Source organism: Boleophthalmus pectinirostris, unplaced genomic scaffold (assembly GCF_026225935.1).
Source record: "Boleophthalmus pectinirostris isolate CB_2022bp ecotype Guang Dong unplaced genomic scaffold, ASM2622593v1 HiC_scaffold_13, whole genome shotgun sequence".
NCBI lineage: Eukaryota > Metazoa > Chordata > Actinopteri > Gobiiformes > Gobiidae > Boleophthalmus > Boleophthalmus pectinirostris.
In genome coordinates, this window is record NW_026571036.1 from 34,488,995 (window position 1) to 34,515,906 (window position 26,912).

General features: G+C 38.4%; 1 protein-coding gene across 1 annotated transcript in view; it reads left to right on the forward strand.

Moving 5' to 3' along the window:
- Positions 1-223: 223 nt before the first annotated feature.
- Positions 224-26,912, forward strand: part of kcnk13b (potassium channel, subfamily K, member 13b) — a 31,962-nt gene continuing 5,273 nt past the window's right edge. The window contains exons 1-2 of the mRNA XM_020927658.1: positions 224-554; positions 19,936-20,696. Of these exons, the coding sequence (XP_020783317.1) occupies positions 224-554; positions 19,936-20,696 (1,092 nt within the window). The remainder of the gene's footprint in view (positions 555-19,935; positions 20,697-26,912) is intronic.

Consider the following 26,912-nt stretch of genomic DNA (forward strand, 5'->3'; position numbering starts at 1 on the left):
ACGACTCTGCGCATCTACAGGTTGCCACGCGAACGCCACAGTTTGAAATGGGATTTTAAATGATGCGTGAGCGAGAACAGTAGACGTGAAAATGCCTTTTACTTTGCGCATGTTTAATTCATTGCTTGACATTTGGACTCTGTCGATACTTTTCTGCGCGTTTTTCTCGCCTTGGCTTTAAGTGCCTCAGCAGCACCATGCCAGAAGGACTGACGGCTACATAATGGCATGTAGGAGCGGCTGTTGCTGCGGCTCCATCAACGAAGACAACGCGAGGTTCCTGCTCCTCGCGCTCTTCATCGTCTTGTACCTTTTGTGCGGAGCCGCCGTGTTCTCCGCGCTGGAGCAGCCCAAGGAGCGCGAGGCGAAGGAGCGCTGGGAGCAGAGGTTTGAGCACTTCAGCCAAAAGTACAACCTGAGCAAAAAGGAGCTCAACAACTTTCTGAAGAACTATGAGGAGGCGAACGTAGCGGGGATACGCGTGGATATGATCAGACCCCGGTGGGACTTCACAGGAGCTTTTTACTTCGTGGGAACTGTGGTGTCAACGATCGGTAAGAGAAGAATAATTCATTCAGAAATCACACGCAAATGGATTCACAGTAACATTCTCTCGTTTCTGTGATTACTATTAGTATTATTCATTATTGATCATCATTATTAGCTTTACTTGACAAAGAATTTCTAGATGATTATTTATAATAATTGATTATAACTTTTGAAATAAAACCTGTAGATATACAATCACATGCAACATATCAGTATTTTTCAAGTGCAAAAGAGTGCTTCCTTTTCAGCTGCTTAAAAAAAAATCAGCTATACAAAATATGTTTTTACTTATTTTTTCTAGAGCAAAATAATGTTACTGTAAATATTCAGTAATTAGAAAATCTGAGCAGTAAAACGCCGTTCATACACTCAACATGTCTTTTTGTCTGTATCTACTCCACTTTACATGATTATTCCTGCCCCGTTTGTTTGTTTTAGAACATGTTTGGATAGAAATGAATAAGATTTGTCATTCGCCATTTAACCTACATTTGAGTGGCTGTCACCGAGGCAACCACTAATTGGAATCTGAATTAATCCAGTGTCCACATGAAGCTTATAATTGGTCCTCCATTTTGCTGAACATCTGGCTCTGTACCAGACTCCTGCTTGGTTAAAATGAGGAGATTTGAGGAGTTATTGTCAGCACTGAGATACACTGAATAGGCTACATGGTGGGAAAAGGGTTTGGTTCATTTGCACAGGTTGGCGTATCTCTCATTATAAGAAAATGCACATTCTCCCAGACTTGCTCAAATCAATTTAATGCACAACCTATAGGGTCTTCAGCAATTAGAATTTTAGCTGCTCTTTGTGTGAGCTACTGTGTCTAAATCATTTCCCTTGTGGATCAATAAAGTCTGTTTAAGTCTAAGCCTAAGTCTGATTCTAACTGCTTCACTCCTCAGTGTATCCATCCCCCTCAGTGAGTCCTTGTGCCCTCTGCTGGTGATTTTTTTTAAGTAATTGAAATCAGGAACTGACCTTCAGTTTTCCATACATATGTTAATTCAAAATGCTATGAGGGTAGTGTCCAATATTATTTTAAAAGGGCAGAAATTACATATCTTGATGATGTGTTGTCAAATTATATACTAATTAATCTATTTAACATGTTTTAAAACTGGTAGAGTATAAGACGTGATCACAATATCAACATTAAAAGTCTTATATTACATAAAACTGACACTTTTAAGCAATATTATAATACGGTTACCCCACAAAAACAAACAAACAAAAAAAAGTTGGGTGTTGTTTCATTCACACATGTAGCTCTTTATTATTAGTTTGTCTACATCTCTAAAGCTCAAAATGCTCTTTTCCAAATTGTGATGTCATGTAGTGCTAGTTTTGTGGAGTTGACAGCTGATTTTTACCTTTTGTTAATTAGAGAGTGCAATTCCAGATCTGAAAATACAGCAACATAATATGGGCTCTTTAACAAAATAAGAAAAAGTTTCTCAATTCAGATTAAGTATAAGATTTCATATAGTAGTTGTTTTTCCCAATAATCGTCAATACAACTCAGTAAGATTTAGTTCAATGAGGTTCATCTGGTTTTCCGATATTTTATATTATTAGCCCAAGAGTTTGTTTTCATACCTGACAGTTTCGACTGCTCACTAAGTGTCTTCCTCAGAGTGGTCACGTGATGTTGCTGTGACGTGTCCGGTCAGATGATTTATACAGGTTTTGGTGCTGTCTTCCTACTGGTGGAGGCACGACGACAGTGCAATTTGCAGTCAGACTTCCTCAGGACAGTATCCCAGGTGTGTGAGAGTAAAAAAAAACCCTCGTCCCAGTTTATAGTCCATGGGCACGTTTCCGTATTTCGATTGCCTCTTTAATCCAGCGACGGTGTTCGTTTTCCTCTGTCCCAATGATGTTTGCTCCATCCCAGTCCATAATGTGGTTCTCTTTTCTCTGCTTTGTGTTTTGTTGCTCGTGTGCACACCTTCGCTATTTCCTTCTCGCATTCTGTTCTATGTTCCTTCTTCCGTGTACTGAACGCCCTCCCTGTTTCCCCGATGTATGTTTTATTGCAGGACATGCAGGGTATTTCGTATATGACATTACATTTATGCTCCGGTTCTATTTTGTTGACGAGTAATTGCCTGAGTTTATAAAAAAAACCTGTATAAATCAGCTGACCGGACACATCACAGCAACATCATATGACCACTCTGAGGAAGCGCGCTAGTGAGCAGTCGAAACTGTCAGGTATGAAAACAAACTCTTGGTCTGAAAAAAGAACCTCATAATCAGTAAGATTTAGTTCGATTAGCTCTATATCTTTTCACAGTTCACAATGCAATGTTAAGTTTGAGTACAAGAAAAATTACAAGTCGACAAACTCACACCACCTACTCATTACCTTGAGCAAACTACAGCTTGTTGGAATCCTGCCAGTGTTCAAATCTTATTTATTCTGAGGACATCCACCCAACAGCATGGCCATACCCAACATGGTGCTCCTGTAAATATATATACAGTTTAGGGTGTTTACTGTTGGAAGAGGGGGATGTTTGTCACTGGCCTTTAAATATTGAAATTACAAATTGGGTCCATTAAACTTATTTATTCATAGGTTCCAGCTTCCTGTTTGTGTAGAAGGCGTTTGAAGGACCCTTCAGCCTTCAAAACGTATAATATTCTGTTTTAAATTGTGAATTACTATGGGAACAGTGCCAATTTTCTGTCATTTTGAAACCCATAGCTGAGGTAAATGATTTCCAAACTGTAAATGGAGGAAGAGGATTTTTTTATTTTATTTTATCTGCAATTATAATTTGTTCAGAGCTCTCATGAAACACATATTATCAGCATATTTCTTAGTATATGAAGTGAAAAGGATCAGTCTCTACACTATTCAATACTAAAACTATACAAGTATTTATAATGAAAGAAATCATATAAATAGGAGCTTTGCTGAATGCTTTTAGAATAGCCTTGATCTGAAACTCAAAGTAACTATTATTTATCTTGAAAATACATTCTGTTGAAGATCTTTAAAGGTGCAGTATGGTCCACCACTTGCTTGTTAATACCTTGAATGCTCCAGGGAATGGCTTTAAACTTGCATTTACCATCTTTTCCACACTATAGGGCGCTCTGGATTATCCGGCGCACTGTCACTGAATGGTCTATTTTCAAACTTTTTTCACATATAAACCGCACCGGACTATAAGGCGCATTAAACGAAACACAACACTTAGATGGGTTAGTCAGACTTTGTTTGGTGCGTTCATGGTGACTCTCAGCTTTGTTCAATTGTCGTGTGTAGGGAGGGTGATGTCTGGGACTGCTCGATTGTCGGCGTGTTCGCAGTGACTCAGTTGTTCAGTTGTGGCTAGAAGTGGCACATTGCGCTTGCTTTTTCGGTTCGTTCCTCCGTTCCATTCCTCATCCGCGTGGAGTGATGAGTGTGGCAGTGGGTGTTTTTCGCTGTGCGGTCGCTGTCTGCTCTGTGTGTGTTTGCGTGCGCTGCGGGTGATGCGGCTTTGTAGTTTACTGAAGTCGTGCTGGGACACCCAAGTGGATTCATGTATAGGGCGCACAGTTGTTTTTTGATGGGGTTGGAAACTTAAGTGTGCGCCCTATAGTGCGGAAAATACAGTATTCAACTATAGTTCATATATTGTTCATTTTCTTTTATAGAAAAATACCTTGCATTCTTACAGTGAGTGGATTTGACTCTCCACTGCTCTAACCTGTAACTTGTCTTTATTTTGGGACTTATTTGGAGAAACTTGAACACCATAGGGAAAGGAAAATCTCAATATAGTACTTTGAAAACATTGAGCACACTTATGTGAACGCAAGCCTTTTGTGGTATTTGTTTCATGTTGTCATTTGATGATAAACTCCAATTTGTTTCCAGGCATTTCATAGCTACCGTTCAAGGAAAGCTGCTCTTGTCTGTCAGATAGAAGAGAAGAGGCCTTGTGGAGGAGGAGGAGCTGGATAATAGACCTATTGATCCAACCATGTCAATGCTGTCATTTGATTTCACCCTCGTTATATTCTTTTTTGCTTGACTATACACCGAGTTGAAAATTGCCTATAGGTGACTGACACTGTAATGGCTGGCATGGATCATATAGTATTTGTATTTTTCTTTTTTTTTTTTCCCTGACCTACTTTTGCCAAATGGTAGTATGATGGCATCAGTGGTAAAAGTATGAATGCAAATTGGCGAGACATGGGTGGGCCGGCTGGTCTCGAGTATATGTGAATGAATGCATGTTCTCCATATTTTTCAATGGGCTTTGAAGAGCACTGTAGCTATAGGATGAGACACTTGCAATATCACAATCATTAACTACATTATTATGGTGAAGTGGCATTGAACACTAGCAGCATCTTTTGTGCTAATCTATAAAACAAAGAGTGATCTTGTCATGTATAATCTTAGCTTTCTCTTACGCTGCCTACACAATAGGCATTTATGAGAGAGCAATAATAATAGTCATCGTAATAATCTTTAGTCGTCTTGAAGGATCTACCGTGTTGCAATAAGTTGAGTTAACTTGATATCATGGCATTCAAATCAGTCCGTATTTAAAGGACACATATTAGGCAAATTGAGGTTTTAACTAGAGAGGGGCGTTCGATTAAATTTTCTTAATCAATTGTTGGGAGAATTAACGATCAATTATTTATTAATCATTAACGTTTTTATATTAAAATGATCATCATTATTATTACTATCTGCACTACTAATCTGCATAAATAAATTCAACTTTACGACATATAAACCGTAACCACTCTAGAGCCACATCAGCTGTTTGAGGTTATGTGTTTAATGCAGTTTTGCGCAACTCTCACAGAAACAAAACTTAAAACCACATGGCTAATTTGCATAAACTAAGCAAAGGGGAAAAAAAAAAAACAGCTCTTGTGTGCTGATGCAACATGACTCAGTGGAATACAGGTTAGTGTGACCATATTTAAGTTTGTCAAAACCAGGACACCGTACGGGGGGGTGAGAGGTGGGGCCTCGTCATCGATACTGTGCTACTCTCACCTGGCAACGCTTTTTCATGCTTTCGGGGTCCTGGTGAGCTTTTTCCCACTGGACAATGAAACATATGTGCTGCATTTTACACTGTGCACATGCCCTCCCACTTGTCCCGACCGCAACAGAAAGCGTGGAATTTCTTTACAAGTTATTGTTAAATACGCATTTGCGCTTCAGGGTGGGGGGTGGGAGGTGGGGCCTCGTCATCGACATTGAGCTACTCTCACCTGGCAAAGCTTTTTAATGTTTTTCGGTGTCCTGGTGAGCTTTGAGGTCCCTGGCACCACCACTGGACACCGAAACATATGTACATCACTTTATAAAAAAAAAAGAAACCCGGACGGCCAGGACAGGACGTGAAAAACTGACATGTCCGGGGGAAAACGAACGTTTGGTGACCCTACGCTACGCACAGCAACCTACATTCAGTTTGTCAATTAAAAATGAACGTAATCGACGAAATTCTTAATGATCAATTATCGATTAATCTACTAACCATGTCCATCCCTAGTTTTAACCATGTTATATTGTACTGTATTGTATGTTGTTATATTATACTCATCAAATACATTTCTGAAGTTGTATTTTGTTGCACTCATTCTTCTTTCATGAATCTATTAATCCAACGTTGTCTTCTCTGTGCACAAAAAAGATTCCTCTGTTCACATTTTGTCAAAATTGTTTCGTCATAGGTAAAACTCCAGATTTCTTCTGCAAAGTTTTTAAGCCCACAGGACATGTTCTGTGGTTAAATTGTGTGTTAAAATTTAAGAAGCCATTAGACAAAATAGAGCCATGTGTTTTTGTTTTAATTCTCATTGTTTATTCTCACCCCCAAAACTGAAACAAAAAGGCATAATTGGAAACAAATATATGTTTTCTAAATGAATCATGTGATATTTTATGTTAGAACATGTGGAATACTTATCCCAAGGACGTTTAAAAGGGAAATAAGCAGCAAAAAATGCACAGTGTTTAAAATGGACCAGGTGGGCAGTTGGACTTCTGTGTTCAAATCCGTCTTTCAAACTGTCTAAATGCAGATGTTTTTGGTGTGGTTTATAGTGAACAGACCTAAAACAAAGGCGAGAGAACTTTCTTTTGAAATGTGTGTCGTAACTTGTAAATAATTCACAAGATGAGTCAACTGCCTGTCTCACATCCTTCAATAACACAAGTGGATTCAGGGGTTTTAGCCGATGAACATTTTGAGGACATATTTTTTCCCTAAGCAAAACAATATATTATTTTATTTTAAATTGTTAATTGCTATTGGCAAAGGTCCAGATTTCTCATCATTCTGAAACAAATGGTTATTTTCCATCTGGACTGCAGTGTAAAGTGTGTGTTGTCACTAGAATTACAGATTAACTACGCAGTGAAGTCAGTGATCTCAGTAGATCCTATGGGAAAAGGAAACAGATAAACACATAAACACACAAAGACCATATGCCCAGTCCAGGAATCAAACCCATAACTTTCCTGGCATTGTAAAACTAAAAAAATACACTGATTCAGAAAGCTCATGTACTATATTTGCCTGCTCCACTCTAACTCTAATCTTAAGACTGATTCATATGTCATTGCCATTTTTAGCACAAACAGGAGTTTGATATATTTTTATTCCCAAAAGGTCACCAGTCATCAGATGAGCTTAGGTAACCTGTCAAAGACTCAACACCATTTTTGATAAGTGCAGACCTGCAAGATAAAGCATAATTGTTTTGCCATTTTAATGTTACAATTAGCAAAAAGAACTGTCATTTAAAGGTCTCATATTACACAGAATTGACTCATCGAATTATCTCATTAAAAACATGCTTGGAGTTGTGTTTTGTTTTATTCACACATATTTGAGTAATCCTTTATTATTAGTCTGTCAAACACAACTACACCTCTAAAGCTCAGAATGCTCCGTTCCATCTTGTGATGTCATGTAGTGGTAGTTTTCAAGTTAACAGCTCCTTTTACATTTAGTTCAGTTGAGATTGGCAATTCCAGAGTTGCAATTATCCAAATGATTTTAGTGAACATTATACAGAGTAATATGGGCCCTTTACGCAATAAAATAATATCCTCCAACAGCGGAATGCACAGTGAGGGTTTTTTTTTTCCCATGCACATAGTATTATACATATGGCACCTTTCTATGTATAGAATGGCGAAATGAGTCATCCATGTAGAGGATTCACAGAAAAATAGTACCTTTGTGCACTTAAATTCAATGTATATTGGAAAAGAACCTTAAGTTTCAATTATCACCTTGACAACAGTGCTCGTGTGGTGACAATCATATCCGCATTGGGACGTTGCCAATTAGTTAGCACCAATTACGGATAAATGTGGTTTAATAGGTGAAAAGAATATAATAAGTGGAAATATATATATGTAAACTCATAAATGCAAATGAGTGAGAACTGCTTTTTTTTTTTTGTAATTATATCTTAAAGGGCCTATATTATGTCATTTTCAAATCTATGTTATAATGTTGTTTCCTCATCACAAGTTCTTCTCTCTAAGAGAAAACTCTCTATTCCACCTTCTGATATCATGTGGTGATACAAGAAGTGCTCCACTGTGTTTTTAAACCCCATACACCTTCACTAGAATCATTTGGATAATTTCATACATGGAAATGCCAGTCTCTACTAAACAAAAAATGTAGCTGTTAACTTAAACTACTGCTTCAGCTTCATGACATCACAAAGTGGAACAGAGTATTTTGAGCACTGAATGTGGGAACTAATAAAGGATTACTCAAACATGTGTGGATGAAACAAAACACCAAGTATGTTTTTGAGGAGGAAACAACATTATAACTTGACTTAAAGCTCACAAGAGTCCATTTTGCTTAATATAGGAACTTTAAATACATTTTCTTCTCTAAAAGTAAAACCATTTACCACATGGACCATGCAATGCTGAGTACAATAAACCTTTGTCATCTTTTTCCATGTTGGTGATGGGAAGATTGGACCCTTTAATTGCAACTATGGTTATGCTGGACAATGGGCCATTTAGTTGCAAAGATGACATTTTAGCTGAATAACACTGTGTTGCGCTGTGTTATTCAGCTAAAATGTGACAATGTAAGTAGATTAAAGGAATGCAATTTCAACATTTATAATTAATATGATGTGATGAAAAAGGCAAATTAGTATTTTGATAATCACATTTACTCTGCAGCTTGTAAATTACAGAGCACACGTCATTCATGTATCTATTATTTTCAAATATTCTTATGAATAAATGAATAGCAAACACATCGTGGCTATAGTACGCAAAGACTGCATGTGACAGACTCAGAACACACACACCAGTTTCTTTTGTTTACTGACAAAAGCAAATTTTTTTTTTCCAATTAACATAATGATTCCTACGGTACACATGTCATTTCTGTGTTCACACGTGCTCATCATCACATCAAAACTGGGACTAAACAGAAGCTAGATCAGGATTAATGGTGGAAGATGTATTCATTTTTGTTACCTAAGAAAAAGCTGAGATTTAGCTGTATGAATAATTATCCAAGCAAAAATTTCACATAAAAAATACATATACTTAAATGAAGTCAAACCACGCAGATTACGCACACGGATCAAAAACAAAGATTACGCACGAGTAGTTAAACTGTTGGATTTTGAGACCAAGTTATTCTAATAATTCTCATCCAAATCTGATGGCTAAAAACAAAAGCTTATGTTTAACTTTTGCAAAACAAAATGGCTATATTTCTGGGATACTTCTAAAATAGGCTAAATTACCATAAAGTTTAAAAAAACGGTGATGAGATATGCATTATTATATATCATTATCATTGTTAACAGCACCACATACTGGTGTGGCATATATATTACATCGTTTTCACTCAGTGCTCCATTGTCATCTGGATGTGAATATTTATGAATCCGACAAGTGTGTGGATGCAATTAAAATTAAAATATAAAAAAAATAATCCAGGAGCATTATCATGTGGATGTAGCCGAAGTGTTTAAAAATTTAGTTTATAGAGTTAAAAAAAATTCATACAGATTTTGAGTAAAAAACAAAACAAAACTATATTTCTTCATTTTTGTTGCAGTTCTATAGATATATTTTGGTTTGTTCAAGTTGTTGGTTTGTTCAAGACATTGGTACAAACTTGTTCAAAATAACCTTTCAGCCATTTCAGTGGACATAAAGAAAAGCACTTTTTAGTCCAGCTATTCCAGTTAAAACTGTAGTGAAGTAGTGCTCTCAAATGTCGTGAAATAAAAGTTAAAAGTGTGTACTCAGGTACTGTCTACCACCACCAGGACTAAGCCAGGACTAGAACAGGACCAGTAATCTGCAAATTGGCTTAACCCATTGTCTATTGTCATGTATTGTTATTTTGGAATAGTTCACCCATCGACTGCAGAAATGACTTAAGTACAATTTTGGTGCATAGTCTGGAACATATGAACAAAAAGAAACAGACAAAGGACTTGTTTTTTTTTGTTTTCTATCTGCTTGGTCCCTATAGACAGGACTGTATTTACCAGATTCAGAGGTTGGTTCTGCTGCTGCTGTGGAGAAAAGAACAAAAGGACTCAGCGTGTATCTTAAACTGTAGGATGAAGGAAGGGAAAGAGAAGCAGTGCTGACAGATTAGGTACAGTATTAGTTGCTTTCAATGGTGAATGAAGTAGTCAATTTATGTTATTTCAGTAAAAGTACAGAAACCAGAGCAAAACAAAAGACTCAAGTAAAAGTATTGAACCTATACCTGTTTAAAAATGTGCTTAAACAGTACAAATTAAAAGCATTTCGGACAGATTTTGAGGCCTAATAAAGCTTCAAATGTAGTGATCTTGAAACAGATTTGTGCTGACAACTGTACTTTGTAGCTGCTTGTATTTGTATATTTTTGTTTGCTCAATCTATGAAGGTGTTAAAAATAACCTTTTCAACAGGTCTGAACAGGACTGAAAATACTTTGAGTTTTCAGTTCTGTTCAAAAATGTTGTGGAGTAGAAAGTATAGATACCTTCTCTCAAATGTAGTGAAGTAAAAGTAAAATGTACTTAAAGGGCCCATATTATGCTATTTTCTGATCAATGTTGGAATGTTGTTTTCTTGTCGTAAATAGATCTGGAGATGTATTTTGTTTCATCCACATGTTTAACACTCAAACCCTGCATATTTAAGGTGAAAGTCTTTCTCACACAAAAAACACTCTGTTCCAACTTGTACTGTCACGTGTTAATACAGGAAGTGCTCCACTCTATACACCTTCACCAGAGTCATTTGGATGATTTCAGCCCTGAAATTGCTAGTCGCTACAGAACTAAAGATAAAACAGTATTGTGAGCGTAGGATATGTAGACAGACTAATAATAAAGAATTACTCAAACATGCATGAATTAAACAAAACACAACCCCAGGTCTGCTTTAAATCATTGTTTCCTAAAGACTGGGTCACGATCCTCAGGTGGGTCGTCTTGTCATGATCTGCATGTAGGTCTGACACTCACAGTTCTGATCTGTGACCTTATCGTCATTCTCGGTAAGCATTTTGTCAGAATATCCTGTCCTCAGTAGAGCCAGTATTTCTATGCTTATTCCTTTCACAACTACATATATGTGTGAATTGGGATTTTCTGTGCTCACAAAAAGACAAAGCACAGAGACAGACTGAATGCTGCTCCTGATCTGCTGTTGTGCTCTCCTCCTGCGCCCTGGACTGAAATGCATTACAAAAATGCAGACAGATCCACCTATCTCATTAGAAATGTTGAAATGTTAAGACATGTTTTGTATAATTACTAATCTTTTTTGTAATTATTTTAATGACAATTTTGTTCCAGTATTGATGGTTCAATTGAATGTTGAAAAGAAAAAGAAATAGGCTACATTTAATGTCCAAATTGGCAACTTATGGATCCTTTTATTGCTGGTTCAGTTACTGTTTTTCATAGTTTAAAACTCGAGTAATACTAATTGTTCAGAGAGACAAGATCACTCAGTCAACAATAAAATATTCTCATTAATGTTCAAAAATAACCTTTATTTTGTGATTTACAAATAATGTCTATTGACTTGGGTCGCGAAGGTTTGTGACTTTTAAAATATGGGTCTCCAGAAAAAAAGTTTGGGAAACACTGCCTTAAATGACATAACAGTATTACAACATGGCTCACAAGTCCATTTGCATAATATAGGATCTTTAATTAAAGTACAGATACCTAAAATGTATATATAAGTACAGTATTTTTCTACTTACTCTTTGTTACAGTTCACCACTGGTTGCTTCCATATAGTTAAAGTTTCATCTTTTTTCTCCATCAAGAATTTCCCTAAGGCAAAAATACAGTACCGTATCTTGCTTTACCTAAAAGGAGACAGTACCATTCGTACATTTAGTGAACATAGATGTCAGCAGATTTAACTTCTATATTTAGCCTTGACACTCACCTCATTTTCACAGGAGATGTACAGGCTATTATTGGCTGGTGCAGATATGATGGTGCCACTTATTTGCGCTTTCAGTGTGAAATGAGCTAAAATAAAAAGAGGAGAGGTGAAAAGGCTCCAACCGGTCTCCCCTACACTCCGTTTTTCTGTCTGTCCTTATCCACTAGGAGGAGGGAAGAGGTTTGAAATGTGTTACAAAGAACTGTCACTTATCCTAAGCTGACTTCAATCATTTTACATTATTAGGAGTAATCTTGCATATTTAAATAAAACATAAGATGCATTCAGGTGGCTCTAATTCCCTTTTAAACATGCTTCTGATCACCTTAGAATAAGTAGTTCAGAGTATTTCACATTTTTCTAATTGAAAATAAAATATACTTTATAAACTTCACCTCTGTTTCCTATGAGACATTCAGCCTCTGCTGTCAGCAACGGGAATTAACAATGGCAAAGTAAACAATTGAAGTCCTTATCCTCCATGACTGCTATACTAATAGAGCTATGCATTTGTTGTGAACACAGTTTGACCGTAGAATGAGTCTTTATGGGCTTTTGAACATGTTGACAGGTCTGGACTTGACCGACAGTTGATGTTTTCTTTACACAGGGGTAGTTTTGTGTAGTTTTGTGTATGTGTTGAATATGGAGAAATTTTTTTTGAGTGTTATATACTGTATTTATTCTCAAAATTTAAAACACGTAGACTTTGGCAAACTGTATTGAGCCACAAATGAAATTATTTGGACACAGTAGCTCACACATCACAATATAATATAATAACAAAGGGCAAGAATATAAATGGTAATAACAAATTCAAAATGAGTAGCAAAAATAGCAAGAGATAAGTGGTTTCAAATAAGGCATAATTATACACCTGTAGATGTACAAATAAAAGTCAAATATAGAAATACAGAAATATAGTAATACAACATATATCTTGGCCATATACAACTGGGGTCAGGAGAAGTGGTTTTATAATTTGTTAAAAACAAAACAAAAACAGAGCTTCCCATCAGAAAAAGAAATGAAGAAGCAGTGATTTTTTGTATTTCTCAGACGACTGTAGTGCTATACAATGACACTTAAGTTCAAGTGGGTGTTCAGGGTAGCGGATAAGACTTATCACCAATGGCAACCCAGCTCCTGAGAGAGACATGGACATAATTTTTCTTCTTTACAAATAACAGAGAGATTTATATGGAGTAAGAAAGCTGTCAAAAATATTCGTGCGCATAAAATAGAAATCCGTGCATATTTGGCTGTAGTTGCGCATAAAATAAATATTTGTAAACTCTCAAATGAGTCCAGTCGTACATAAAATATATTGTGTGTATTTTATCCATCAGAATACGAATTGAAAAATTACGACGTCATGAATTACAATCACAAAATGAAAATTTACGATTACGCTTTCATCAGTACGAATACGAATTCACAGACGAGACTTTACTGTCAAAAATACGTCATCACTTCACAGACATTATCCATCGAGCAGAAGAAACATCGATCAAGATCAAGACTGTGCAGCTCAAGTTTGTAGCAGAGTAAAAACAGAGTAATAGCACAAGAAGCTACAACAACGACCAACAAGTGAGTTAATTAAAATCTATTGTAAAAATGTCTTGAATTCGAGAACCGAACGCTGCTGTATAATATTGTAGAAACACCTCCTTTGAACGGGAAATTGCACCTATATGTTAGAAAACACAGTGGAGCCAGTTGGCTAACATCCGATGTAACGTTATCCCAGGGCTAATTAGCAAATATCAGGCTCTGTATGTTTAGATTAAAACATTCACTTCTTCTTCTTCACCGTCCACACTACTACATATTCAAATCGTTTTCGTTGTGGATGCAGTGTTCGTCCACACTAATCCGACTGAAAACAGCTCCAGAGACGGAATGATCTGGTGACTCCAGCTCCCACAAATTCATTTGAGTATGGATCTGATCCAGCACTGTGTGGACGCCTGAAAACGCTGATACGCTGATGTAGGTCTATGCACTGCGAAGTAGCTAATTCAGCACCAAAACGCTAAGAAGCTAGCATATATTCATATATACATTCTGTGTGTATGACCTGCAGACGTATAATCTCTGAAAAGTTTCACATGAACCATCTCCAACACAATAGAAGCATAGAACACACTAATCATCAGCAGAACACCCCTCTGTCACAGAAAGAACACATATTCTACTGAGTTGTGTCCTTTAGTCCGACAGAAGCTGAACCGCATCAGCGCACAACAGCGAGCTGTTTGAGTGCTCAGTTTATGCAGAGTAGCCATGCAGTTTTAAGTTTTGTTTCTGTAAAATGTAAACACATGCTCAAAGGCGTGTGGATAAGGAAGCATTGCGGACACATAAACGACGTGTGTGGACGCAGATTGTTTCCGATACGGTGATACGATAATACGCGGATTCATTTCGGTGTAAATGGGATCTAAATCAGCCAAAGGACTAATTACTTTGAATACTTCAAGGTGCATTGTGTGACTTTTCTACTGGAGCATTCGTCAATCCTTTTCTCCATGGAGATGTTATTGCTTTGTCTGGAATGTTTCACAGAATGGCATTAAACCTTTATCCTCATGGAGACCCAACCAAACCAAGTTATAGGTCAGATCTGTGGAAAGGCGACCCTGCTCACAGTCAGAATACCTGTTTTTCTAGGTACTTTTGAGCAGTAAAACCACATTTAATTGAATAAATATAAGGCAGATCTGTTTAATGTCATGCTGTGGAACTTTCCAGGCAGCACAATGACACGTCAAGCAGGTGAGCGACCCCCTGCAGAAAAATTACACAGTCCACCTTTAAGTAATCATAATTATTAGTTCATTATAACTTAATTGCAACTGTTCCCCTTTAATTAAAGCAGTATCATTTTATAATAGTAAACAAAGATGAAGAACTTTGGTTGATGACATCATGTTCAACTAATGAAGCCTAAATGATCATCTCACACATAAACACTCACCATGGTTTGTAATGAATATAACATGAGTCATTTCAAAGGCTTACCGAACAGTTTTATGCAGACAAAATTATGACTCAGTTCAACTATTGACACAAAAGATGAAGAACATTTAGTTAAATCAGGTATGTTCAGTTCTGGTGCAATAATCTGTTTTTGAGTGTTTGTACTGGCCTTGTTACTCTCAGTAGCTTCCAAGGCCTGTCAAAACGTGTACGGATGGAGAATTCATTTGATCCATTTTGCTTAATAATCTCTCTCTATCAAAGGAAGTGCATTAGTAAGATGAATTTCCCCTGCATGAACAGTTGTCTGCTCTGTCTACCCCTTCTATAATCTATTCACTCCACTGTCCAGATTAATTCTTACACTTCAGGACTGAAAGCAAGAAAAAAAATCTATCAATCAATTCATCAATCTTAAAGGTGCACTATGTAACTTTTCTGGTGGAGGGTCCGTCAAATGCTTTTCTCCATGGAGATGTTATTGCTTTGTCTGGAATGTTTCACAGTATGACATTAAACCTTCATTCTTCATGGAGACGAAACTGGACTAAAAGTTAGAGGTGTTTAATGTCATACTGTGGAACATTCCAGGCAGAGCAGTGACATATTCAAAGAAACAAACAGGTGAAGGAGCCCCATCCAAAAAAGTTATACAGTACACTATTAAAGCGCTTAAAGACAGGTTAGACCACGACTGTAATGTTACTAAAACACAGTTAAGATCGTTATATGGGGGATCGTTACTGGGGATTTTTTTGGTTTAAAATATACTTCCTGGTTGGAAATTGTGACATTATGCTAGGGAATTCCATAAATGTAGCAACCATCTTGTAGCCAGGCTGGCGCCACCTAGTACCTCCACTCAATTCCATTTCTCTCCAGCAACTAGGTCAGGAATCAGAATAAAACAGATGGTTTGTCAGATTCCTGGAAGTGCAAGTTTGGGCACCAGCCAATCAGCGAAGAGCCATATATTCAGTGTTATCAATGATTCCCGAGATCAAGGATTTAAAGCCGGAACAAAGAGTATGTTTGGTGAATTTCATCAAGGGGAAAGACATTTTTGCCCTTCTTACTACGGGATTTGGGAAAAGATTAATATACCAGTTAGCCATACATGACTACCAAATAGTAGCGACTGGTTAAATGACAAAAAGAACCCACCTACCGTCGAGCAAACGAATTCTAACACTGCGAGGTCAGGCGATTTGTACGAAGTGAAACGAAGTAAAACCGGCTGATGAATCAGGCTAACCATCTTGTACACTGGGCCAAAACTCCTCTAATTTACACGGAAATTAATACTGGACAAATAAAATATAAGAAAGCACCTTTATTTTGTTGATATAATGTTTAAAGTATCAGATAAAATGTGTTTCTATTGTGTAAATTGTGCCAAACTTCTGGATAGAATTCTCCCTGGTGTGATGACATTATTATGAAAATGTAAATGTTTCTACAAATTGTTTCTCGATTGGTGTAAATGGTACTGGTACTGGTACTATCCCATCACGTTAAGTCAAAATTAGAAAATCATCAAAACCTGCCATGCACACTCTAAATGGGCTCTTTATGTAATTCTAATTTCACTTGATCGAAAGATGAGCAATTTTACTGAAGGACAAAAGACAGCATTTTCGCTCAGCCTATTTATCCCAGTTGAATGGAATCAGTAATAAAAAAATGGCGCTGGTTGTATATAAAAATCAAAGCACTTAGATTTGATAAAGTAAACACGAGCTGATAAAAGATCACCTTTATGAGTGTGAGTGCATTAAGAGCAGCTGTGCCATGGGCGAAAGCGAGCTACGTGCAGCCTCCATGCTCATTTAGACATAATTTGTGCAGCCTGTTGGAAAAAACTGTTGTTGGCTTCCTAGAACACGAGGGACATAGTTCAAAACACATCACATAAAAGCAATCATCGTTCAGTGTATTGACAAAGAACACGCTGACCACTCACGTATACCTTTTGCTACCTGACCTGGATCAAACAAAAACTTATCCACCTATAGAGCTTGGGATCACATCACACAATTTTCAGTTACCCATATGTTAAATCAATGTGTTCAGTGATTCAAAAGTAATGCTAATATCAATAATACATTTTATTTATGTTACACTTAAAATAAAAAAAATCTCAAAGTGGTAGTATTCTAGCACTTTGAGATTAGTATTCTAGTAAAGTGCAAAATATTCTGACATATAGAGTTATAAATGTAGTGACCCAACAACCTGTTAGGATGATCTTTTGTTTTTGTTTTTAGATTTCTTTTATATATTTTTTTCTGACAGGAACATAAAGTTTGTCACTTTTGGTTCCTAGCTGTATTATTATCTATGTATTTTGTACAATGGTGTTTTAACAATTTCCTGTCCTACTGGAAATACATCCAGGTTTTGGTTTCCAGGAATTTGTGTAATGCAAACAAAGCAAACATGACCTGTGTCAATCTACCTGTGCGGCAAAGAAGGAAGCAGCTTGTATCAAGATAATAAAACTGCAGGTTTAAAGGGCCTGTTTTATGCAAAATTCACTCTTGTGAGCTCTAGGCCACATTACAATGGTGGTACCTCATCACAATCATACCTGTTGTTTCATTCACACATATTTAAGTAACCATTTATCATAAGTCTGTCTACATCCTCAAAACTCTAAATGCTCTGTGTGAAGAATCCCGCGGTCGTCCAGGTAGAATCCATGGCGAGGAGAAAATTCAGTTTGTCGACTGGACAAAAGTTAGGTTAGGTTAGTTTGGTTGAAGACGTTTCGAAGCTCATCCAAGCTGCTTTTTCAGTTCTGGTAAGACGCTGGTGGACACTTCCTTATATCTGCAGGGAGGAGCTAACTAACTGAAACTAACCCTCCTACTTGTTTACAGTTTCTGTTTGTTAGTTTGGTCTATTGACCAGGGTGTGGGGTCTAATTAGCATAACAATTCATGGCCATAATGGAGCTTCCACACCTCTGGACCTGACCTGGCTACACCTATTGTTCTCTTGTTTGTTTTGATTTAGGTTTGAGTAAGGAGTTGTAAATAGGAGAGTCCTCCATTTCTGTTTAGAGAAGGATTCTCTTTCTTAACAAAAATGGCTTCTTTCACTCCCCTCTCAAACCAATTCTTTTCTCTGGCTAAAATCTGTACCTCACTGTCCTCAAATGAGTGGCCCGTGGCTTTTAAGTGGAAATGCACAACAGACTGAGGTCCACTGCTGCTCTCTCGTCTGTGTTGGTACATCCTCTTGTGAAGTAGCTGTTTAGTTTCTCCAGTGTAGTGTTCACTGCAGTCTTCACTGCACTGAATGGAGTAGACCACATTGCTTTGTTTGTGGCTCGGTGTTTTGTCCTTTGGTTGGACCAGTCTCTATCTTAAAGTGTTTGTAGGTTTGAAATAGACCGGGATCTCATGTTGTCTGAAAATCCTCTGTAGTTTTTCAGAAACACCAGCCATGTACGGAATAGTTACCCCCTTTCTCCTGGGTTCTGATTCTCTGTTGTCCTGTTTTTTAGTTCTCTTGGTTTTGTTGAAGGCCCATTTTGGATATCCGCAAACAGAGAGGACTTTCAATGCTACATTGGAGAAACTAAACAGCTACTTCACAAGAGGATGTACAAACACAGAGAAGAGAGCAGCAGTGGACCTCAGTCTGCTCAGTCACTTAAAAGCCACGGGCCACTCATTTGAGGACAGTGAGGTACACATTTTAGCCAGAGAAAAGAATTGGTTAGAGAGGGGAGTGAAAGAAGCCATTTTTATTATGAAAGAGAACCCTTCTCTAAAGAAAAATGGAGGACTCAGACACCATCTATTTTTCATTTACAACTCCATCCTCAAACCTAAATCAAAACAAACAAGAGAACAATAGGTGTAGCCAGGTCAGATCCAGAGGTGTGGAATTATGGCCAAGAACTATTATGCTAATTAGACCCCACACCCTGTACCGGTCAATAGACTTAACTAACAAACTAAAAATGTGAACAAGTAGGAGTTTTAGTTTCAGTTAGTTAGCTCCTCCCTGCAGATATAAGGAAGTGTCCACCAGCACTCTGACCAGAACTGAAGAAGCAGCTTAGATGAGCTGCGAAATATCTTCAACCGAACTAACTTTTGTCCAGTCGACAAACTGAATTTTCTCCTCGTCTAAATGCTCTGTTCCGCCTTGTGATGCCACGCAGTGGTAGTTTCAGCTACCTTTTATCTTTGGACTGAAATCTTACAAATTTTTCTAGTGACGGTGTGTGAGGCACTTCTTGCATTACTACATGACATCACAGGGTGGAACAGAGTGGTTTCTGTTTGAAAGAAGAACTTCACATATATGCAGGTTTGCATGTTAAACATGTGTGAATGAAACAACTCCAGGTATGTTTGTGATGAGGAAATATTATAACAAAGATTGATAAGATAGTACAGGCCCTTTAACTAAGCTGGACAGTGAGAGCAATTTGAGCACTCTAAAGCACAATTCATTTTCATGCATCAAATCGTCTGCATCATGACGCAGAGAGTCTGTGTTGCCTTGGATCCCCTCCACAGAGTGTCAGTGTCAACTGATGTGCACCTCCGAAATTTTCTAACTACACTTTGAAATGACGCAGACAGCAGGGGAAGGCAATGCATACAATAAGGGTTGTGATTGGTCCTCTCTGCATCAGCATTACATACCTTTTCAGTACTCTGCTTTCCCGCTTCATTGTGTATACATGAAAGCAATCCTAGCAGTGCATAGACCTCGACGCAGATCCATAAATCAAAAACGACGGCGACAAGGCAACGGTGGCAGTGTATGTTGAGTCAATGCAGAACTATAATTCAGCTTTTAGATGGGCCATTATAAGACAGAGTACTTAACTTTGAAAAACACAGAATCTTTGAAGAAAGAACTCTGAATATCTGTCAGTACTTTATACTCTGCACTGATACATTCTTCTTTGCCGTTTTCAGGTTTTGGGATGACCACTCCTGCTACCATCGGTGGTAAAGTCTTTCTCATGTTCTACGGTCTGTTGGGCTGCGCATCCACCATCTTGTTCTTCAACCTCTTCCTGGAGCGCGTCATCACCGTCATCGCAGTGGTGCTCAAGTCCTGCCACGAGCGACGCCATAGCAACATCGTCCTGCCCCAAAACGGCCGCCGCACCTCAGAGGAGGGCCGGGCACGGGCTAAAGTTGAGGACCTATCCGGATGGAAGCCGTCTGTGTACTGCGTTATGCTAATACTCGGGGTGGCGGCTATTCTGGTTTCTTGCTGTGCTTCTCTCATGTACTCTGCCGCTGAAGGTTGGGGATACCTGGACTCTTTATATTTTTGCTTTGTCGCCTTTAGCACTATCGGATTTGGGGACATGGTTAGCAGTCAAAGAACAGTTTACGAAGGGCTCCCCACTGCTGCTTACAGAGTGTGTAACTTCTTTTTCATCCTCACCGGAGTTTGCTGCATCTACTCTCTCTTCAATGTAATATCTATAGTGATCAAGCAGGTTCTGAATTGGTTGCTAAGGAGATTGGAAGCCCCGTGTCGTTGTTTCCCCAGAAGAGGGCACCCACACAGACACCCGCGGCGAAATGTGGTCGCTCCCGGCAACCTCAGGACGCGCAGGGACCCCTCCATTGAGACGGACGCAGTGAACGAGAGCGAGACTGACACTGGTCGGAGGATGTCAGGCGAAATGATCTCAATGAGGGACTTCCTGGCAGCCAATAAGGTGAGAGACAGCTATAACTTTAAGGTGTACTGTGTAACATTTCTAGTGGAGAGTCTGTCACCTGCATGTCTCCATGGAAATGTTATTAGAATGTTGTCTGGAATGTTCCACAGTATAGATTAAATCCATCACGAGGGAGACAAGCAGGTTACAAGCAGGTTACAGCACTACGCTACATTATAATTCAGATCTGTGGAGAGACGAGCTGAAAATAGATTGAACAGAATGGATCATTTTTAAGATAGTAAAACGGTTATTAGTTGTTAAAAAAAAAAAAAAAAAAAAAGACCACTGCCTATGAGTGTACTGATGAACTGTTTACCTGTCAGGGTTCATAATTAGGGTGGGATGACAGGAAGTGGGTGGGGCTGGCAATTAAAATACAGCCTATTGTGTAACTTTTCTGGTGGAGGGCCTGTCACCTGCTTGCCTCCATGGAAATGGTATTGCTTTGTCTGGAATGTTTCACAGTGTAAACCTTTCTATCTTCATGGAAACCAAATCAGACCAAGTTACAGGTCAGATCTGTGTTGCGGCGACCTCGCACTCTGTCAGAATGCCTTTTTGTCTACGTATTTTTGAACTACAAAACCACTTGTGATGGAAGAAATGTAAAGTAGAGCTGTTTAATGTCATACTGTGAAACACTCCAAGCAGAGCAATGAGAAACAAGCAGGTGACGGATCCCAATCAAAAAGTTACACAGTGCACCAAGACTTAAAAAAAGAAATAAGCCCTAATTGTTGACGCAATAGCTTTGGCACTAATCATGATCTTACATTACTTTAAATGAATGTTGATGAAACTAACTCCTGTTTCGTTCATTTTAGCTGTGAATGGAGCATCGTGAGCTGGCTAATTAGCACACAACAATAACAAGGTGCTAACAGATAGAGCCTTTCTGAAACGATCAGCTCTACTGATGATGGACGCTGCAAGAGAAGTCATATAATACATAGTTTTTCCAACACTCTACAATCACGGTTTAAAGGTCCTATATTATGCAAAATTGACTCTAGTGAACTTAGCCATGTTATAATGCTGTATACCTCCTCAAAAACATACTTGGAGTTGTGTTTTGTTTCATTCACACACGTTTGAGAAATCCTGCATCACTACTCCACATTGCCGAAGCTCAAAATGCTCTGTTCCACCTAGTGATGTCATGAATCTTTTACTTTTTATTCAGTAAAGATTGGCAATTCCGGGGCTGAAATGATCCAAATGATTCTAGTGAAGGTGAATGAAACTTAAAAACACAGTGGTGCACTTCCTGAAACAGAGTATTTTCTGTTTCAGAGAAAAGCATAGCCAAAATATACAAGGTTTATGGGTTAAAAGTGTGTGAATAAAACAAAACACAACTCCAGGTATGGTTGTGATGAGGACAACATTATATCATAAATCAGAAAATAGTGTAATACGAGCCCTTTAACAATGAATCATCTGAATATAAAGAGATTAGGTTTTTACTGAGCTAAAGTAAAATATAAATCAAGATGCAGATGCAGGGGAGCGGTGACCTGAGGACATTGGCTAATGTGAAAACTGAAAAATGCTTTAATAAAAGTGAATATATCCCTAACCTAATTCAAAAGGGTATTACAATCAAAACAGAGAACAGCTATTTACTGAATTCTGTTAGGGCTCTAAAAATAAAATCATTGGTGGTTTAGTGAATATGTCATCAAATGTATGATTACAGGGAGGTTATGTAATCATTCCCCTGCTGATTGGAGCTGAGGAATCCAATATACAGTTCCCCTGGAGTGGTGTTATGGCATTATTAGCTCTCTCAGTAGTCCTCTTAACGCAATGGGATTTAAACTGCTATAATTTATTTTACAATCTTCCTATATGAAAGCAAAGAGTGACAATCAGCAAAGCTCCTTATGCTCAAAATACACATTCACATAATATTATCTACGTAATAACTTTACATCAATTAGCAGATGGTGTAAATAACAAACAAATGTATTTTCGAGCTGGAGGATGTTTTTGCTTTGGCTGTAATGTCCCACAGTATGGCATTAAAGGGCACCTACTACACCAGTTACCGATTTATGTTATAATGTTGTTTCCTTATTGCAAACACATCTAGAGTTGTGTTTTGTTTCATTCACACATGTTTAACACACAGATCCTGCATATTTAGGTTCTTTTCTCAAATGGAAAACACTCTGTTCGACCTTGTGATGTCATGTGGAAATACAGGAAGTGCCCCACTGTAGTTTTAAACTCCATACACCTTCACTAGAATCAGCCCTGGAATTGACTATGGCTATGTTTACACTCAAATGAATCACCATATCACCATATCAGAAACGATCTGCGTCCAGACACGTCATTTCTGTGTCCACAAGCCTTCCCTATCCACACAGCTTTGAGCATATTTGTTTATGTTTTACAGAAATGAAACTTAAAACCGCATAACTAATTTGCATAAATTAAGCACTCAAAAAACAGGTCGCTAATGTGCGCTGATGCGGTTCAGCTTCTGTCCAATTAAAGGAAATGACTGAGTGGAATATATATGTTCTTTCTGTGACAGAGGATGTGCTGCTGATGGTGAGTCTGTTCTGTGCTTCTGTCGCATTGGAGATGGTTCATGTTAAACTTTTCAGAGATTATACGTCTGCAGGTCATACACATAGACCGTATATATGAATGGACATATATTCTAGCCTCTTAGCATTTTGGCAGTGAATTATTTCGCGGCGCATAGACCTACGTCAGCGTATCACCATTTTCAGGCGTCCACCCAGTGCCAGATCAGATCCATACTCAAATGAATTTGTGGGAGTTGGTGGCATCAGATCATTCTGTCTCTGGAGCAGTCAGATTAGTGTGGACGAACACTGCATCCGCAACAAAAATGACTCAAATACGTACTAGTGTGGACGGGGCCTATCTCGACTGAACAGAAGGTAAAAGTTTGCTGTTAAGATTAAAACTACCGCTTCATGACATCACAAAGTGGAACACAGCATTTTGAACTTAGACATAAACAAACGTGTGAATGAAACAAAACAAAAACAGGTATATTTTTGAGGAGTTTCCAACATTCTAACATGGCTTAAAGCTCACAGTCGTCAATTTAGCGTAATATGGGACCTCTAAAAACGCTCAGACTACCTGGTTCAGTCTTTAGTAAAAATTGGTCTCATACAATCATAGTTATCAAATGGTCAGACTTTTGCCAGCCATACTCGGAGTGATGTTTGCAACCACGTTTGAACTTGACAGCAGAAGTCTTGCAAGATTTCTTATCCATCTGGTGTTAAAAGAAAGCCTGCGCCAAAGAGAAAAACTGCTCCACGCTGGCCCTTTGATTTAACACAGCCCTGCCTTATCTCATCTGTACAGTCACAACATGAATACTCTGGTCATTTGAAATTTGTATTCTCAATGGACTGATCACGGGTTTCTAGATTTAAATTGTTAAGCATTTAAATTATAGATAAAGCTAACATATTATGCAAACTTGACTCATGAGCTTTAAGCCATGATAGAATGCTGCCATCTGACAAAAAACATAGCTGGAGTTGTGTTTTGTTTAAGTAACCCTTTATTATTAGTCTGTCTACACATCCCCAAAGCTCAAAATGTCCTGTTCTGCCTTATGATGTTACAAAGCAGCAGTTTTCAAGTTAACAGCTGCCTTTTACCTTTTGGTCAGCAGAAATTGCCTGCTGCAGTGGTGAAATCACCCAAATGATTCTAGTGAAGGTGTATGGAGTTTGAAAACAGCACTTCCTGGATCACTACATGACATCAAAAGGTGGAACAGTGTGTATTCAGTTTGAGAGAATAACCCTCTAACCTAACCTAACTCTAACCTAAATATGCAGGGTTTGTATGTTAAGCATATGTGAATGAAACAAAAAACAACTCCATATATGGTTTTGATAAGGAAAGATCAGAAAATAGCTTAAAATGGGCCCTTTAATCATGTAAGCTTTGTTAAAGTGATAAATACTTATATAAATGTGAGTATTTCTGAGGACAGCACGTATTTCGGTCCATTATTCTTTTGTCCAGGGACTGTTCTGAGTTTGTGATTTTACTGCAGAGATAGATAAAAAAAAAAAAAAAAGGAGTGAGGGAGCAATTACCGACTTGTACAAGAAAATAGAGAAGAGTCCTGGGAGAATTCTGTGTCTTTGGTATAAAAATAATGTGCTATTTCTTGGCTTGCATTTGAACATGGAAGATTTTGATATAAGCAGGTCTGATTATGTGAAGTACACTATAGGGAACAATGGAGATTCAGTCGTTAGTAGAAAAGAAATGAATAAAAATAAATGTCTTAGTACAGAATACAAAATACCAAAATACTTTTGCCAAGTTTAAAGGTGCACTGCTTACATTTTGGTGGAGGGTCTGTCACCCGCTTGTCTCCATGGAGATATTGTCGGCAATGTTTCACAGTATGGACAGTGTTGGGAAGGTGACTTTTAAAATGTATTCCCCTACAGATTACAGATTACATACCCCAAAATGTAGTTTGTAAAGTAATCCATTACATTACTTAAAGTGAGTAATGTAATCTGAATACTTTAAATTAATTTGCTGTAGAGAAGCAAAGATGAGGAAATCTTAACATAAGATGTTTTGTCTGCTAAAAGAAAATAAAAAGCCCAGATTTTACTGAACCAAATTTAAAATATTATTGATAGAAGACGAGGAGACACAGTCCGCACAGCATGATTTAGTCCTGTTAAATCCTGTTTGAGACATAGTTTAGACATGGTTTTAGTCCTGGTTAAGTCCTGGTTTAGTCCTGGCTTTAGACCTGGTTTTAGACCTGGTTTAGTGTCCGGCAATGAATGGAATTACGGGGGGAAAAAAAAAGGGATATAGCCCAAAATGTGAAAACAGGAAAATACCTCTCTGTAATCCATTTATTTCAACCAAGTAACTGTAATCCAATTACCACTCATTCAAACAGTAACTGTAACTGAATACAATTACTCATAATTTGTACTCTGATTACGTAACTCTGGTACATCTCTTACTCCCCAACACTGAGTATGAAATTACACTTTATTGCTATGGAGACAGCAGGTCAGCCACCATAGGGCCAAGTTACATGTCAGATCTGTGGAGAGACCACTCTCAGGTTTTAGATAATTAAAAACACATGTTATTGAGTAAATGCAAGATGGATACTTTTAATGCTATACCTGGACATTCTAGACAAAACAATAACATCAACATGGAGACAATCAGGTGGCGGACCCCAGCAGAAAAGTTACACAGTCCACCTTTAACATACCTTATGCCAGTGGCGAACCGTGGACCTGGATATATAGGATTATAAAGAATGCCAGAAACAGACAGTAATTTTGGTCACTATTGGTTGAACTATATCGGAGCACAACGCACAGCCAAGCAAACTTGACCCAACACACCACTCACAACCAGCCCCAACAACACACTGTAACACACCGCTCACAACCAGCCCCAACAACACACTGTAACACACCGCTCACAACCAGCCCCAACAACACACTGTAACACACCGCTCACAACCAGCCCCAACAACACACTGTAACACACCGCTCACAACCAGCCCCAACAACACACTGTAACACACCGCTCACAACCAGCCCCAACAACACACTGTAACACACCGCTCACAACCAGCCCCAACAACACACTGTAACACACCGCTCACAACCAGCCCCAACAACACACTGTAACACACCGCTCACAACCAGCCCCAACAACACACTGTAACACACCGCTCACAACCAGCCCCAGCAACACACTGTAACACACCGCTCACAACCAGCCCCAACAACACACTGTAACACACCGCTCACAACCAGCCCCAACAACACACTGTAACACACCGCTCACAACCAGCCCCAACAACACACTGTAACACACCGCTCACAACCAGCCCCAACAACACACTGTAACACACCGCTCACAACCAGCCCCAACAACACACTGTAACACACCGCTCACAACCAGCCCCAGCAACGTCAACAAAACTACAATAAGAGGCTACAGTATGGGCACAATATGAACACACGGCATCAGCACCGCTCCTACAGCACACGGCAAAACATTGGAGCGGCTCCATTGAGCTTTCGAGCTCATTTACGCACTATTTAACTATTAACACTATAACACTATCTATGTGTGAGGCTCTGCCCGCAGATTTAGCCCAAAACTAAAGAAAACAAGCCTCTTACCTTCTCCAGT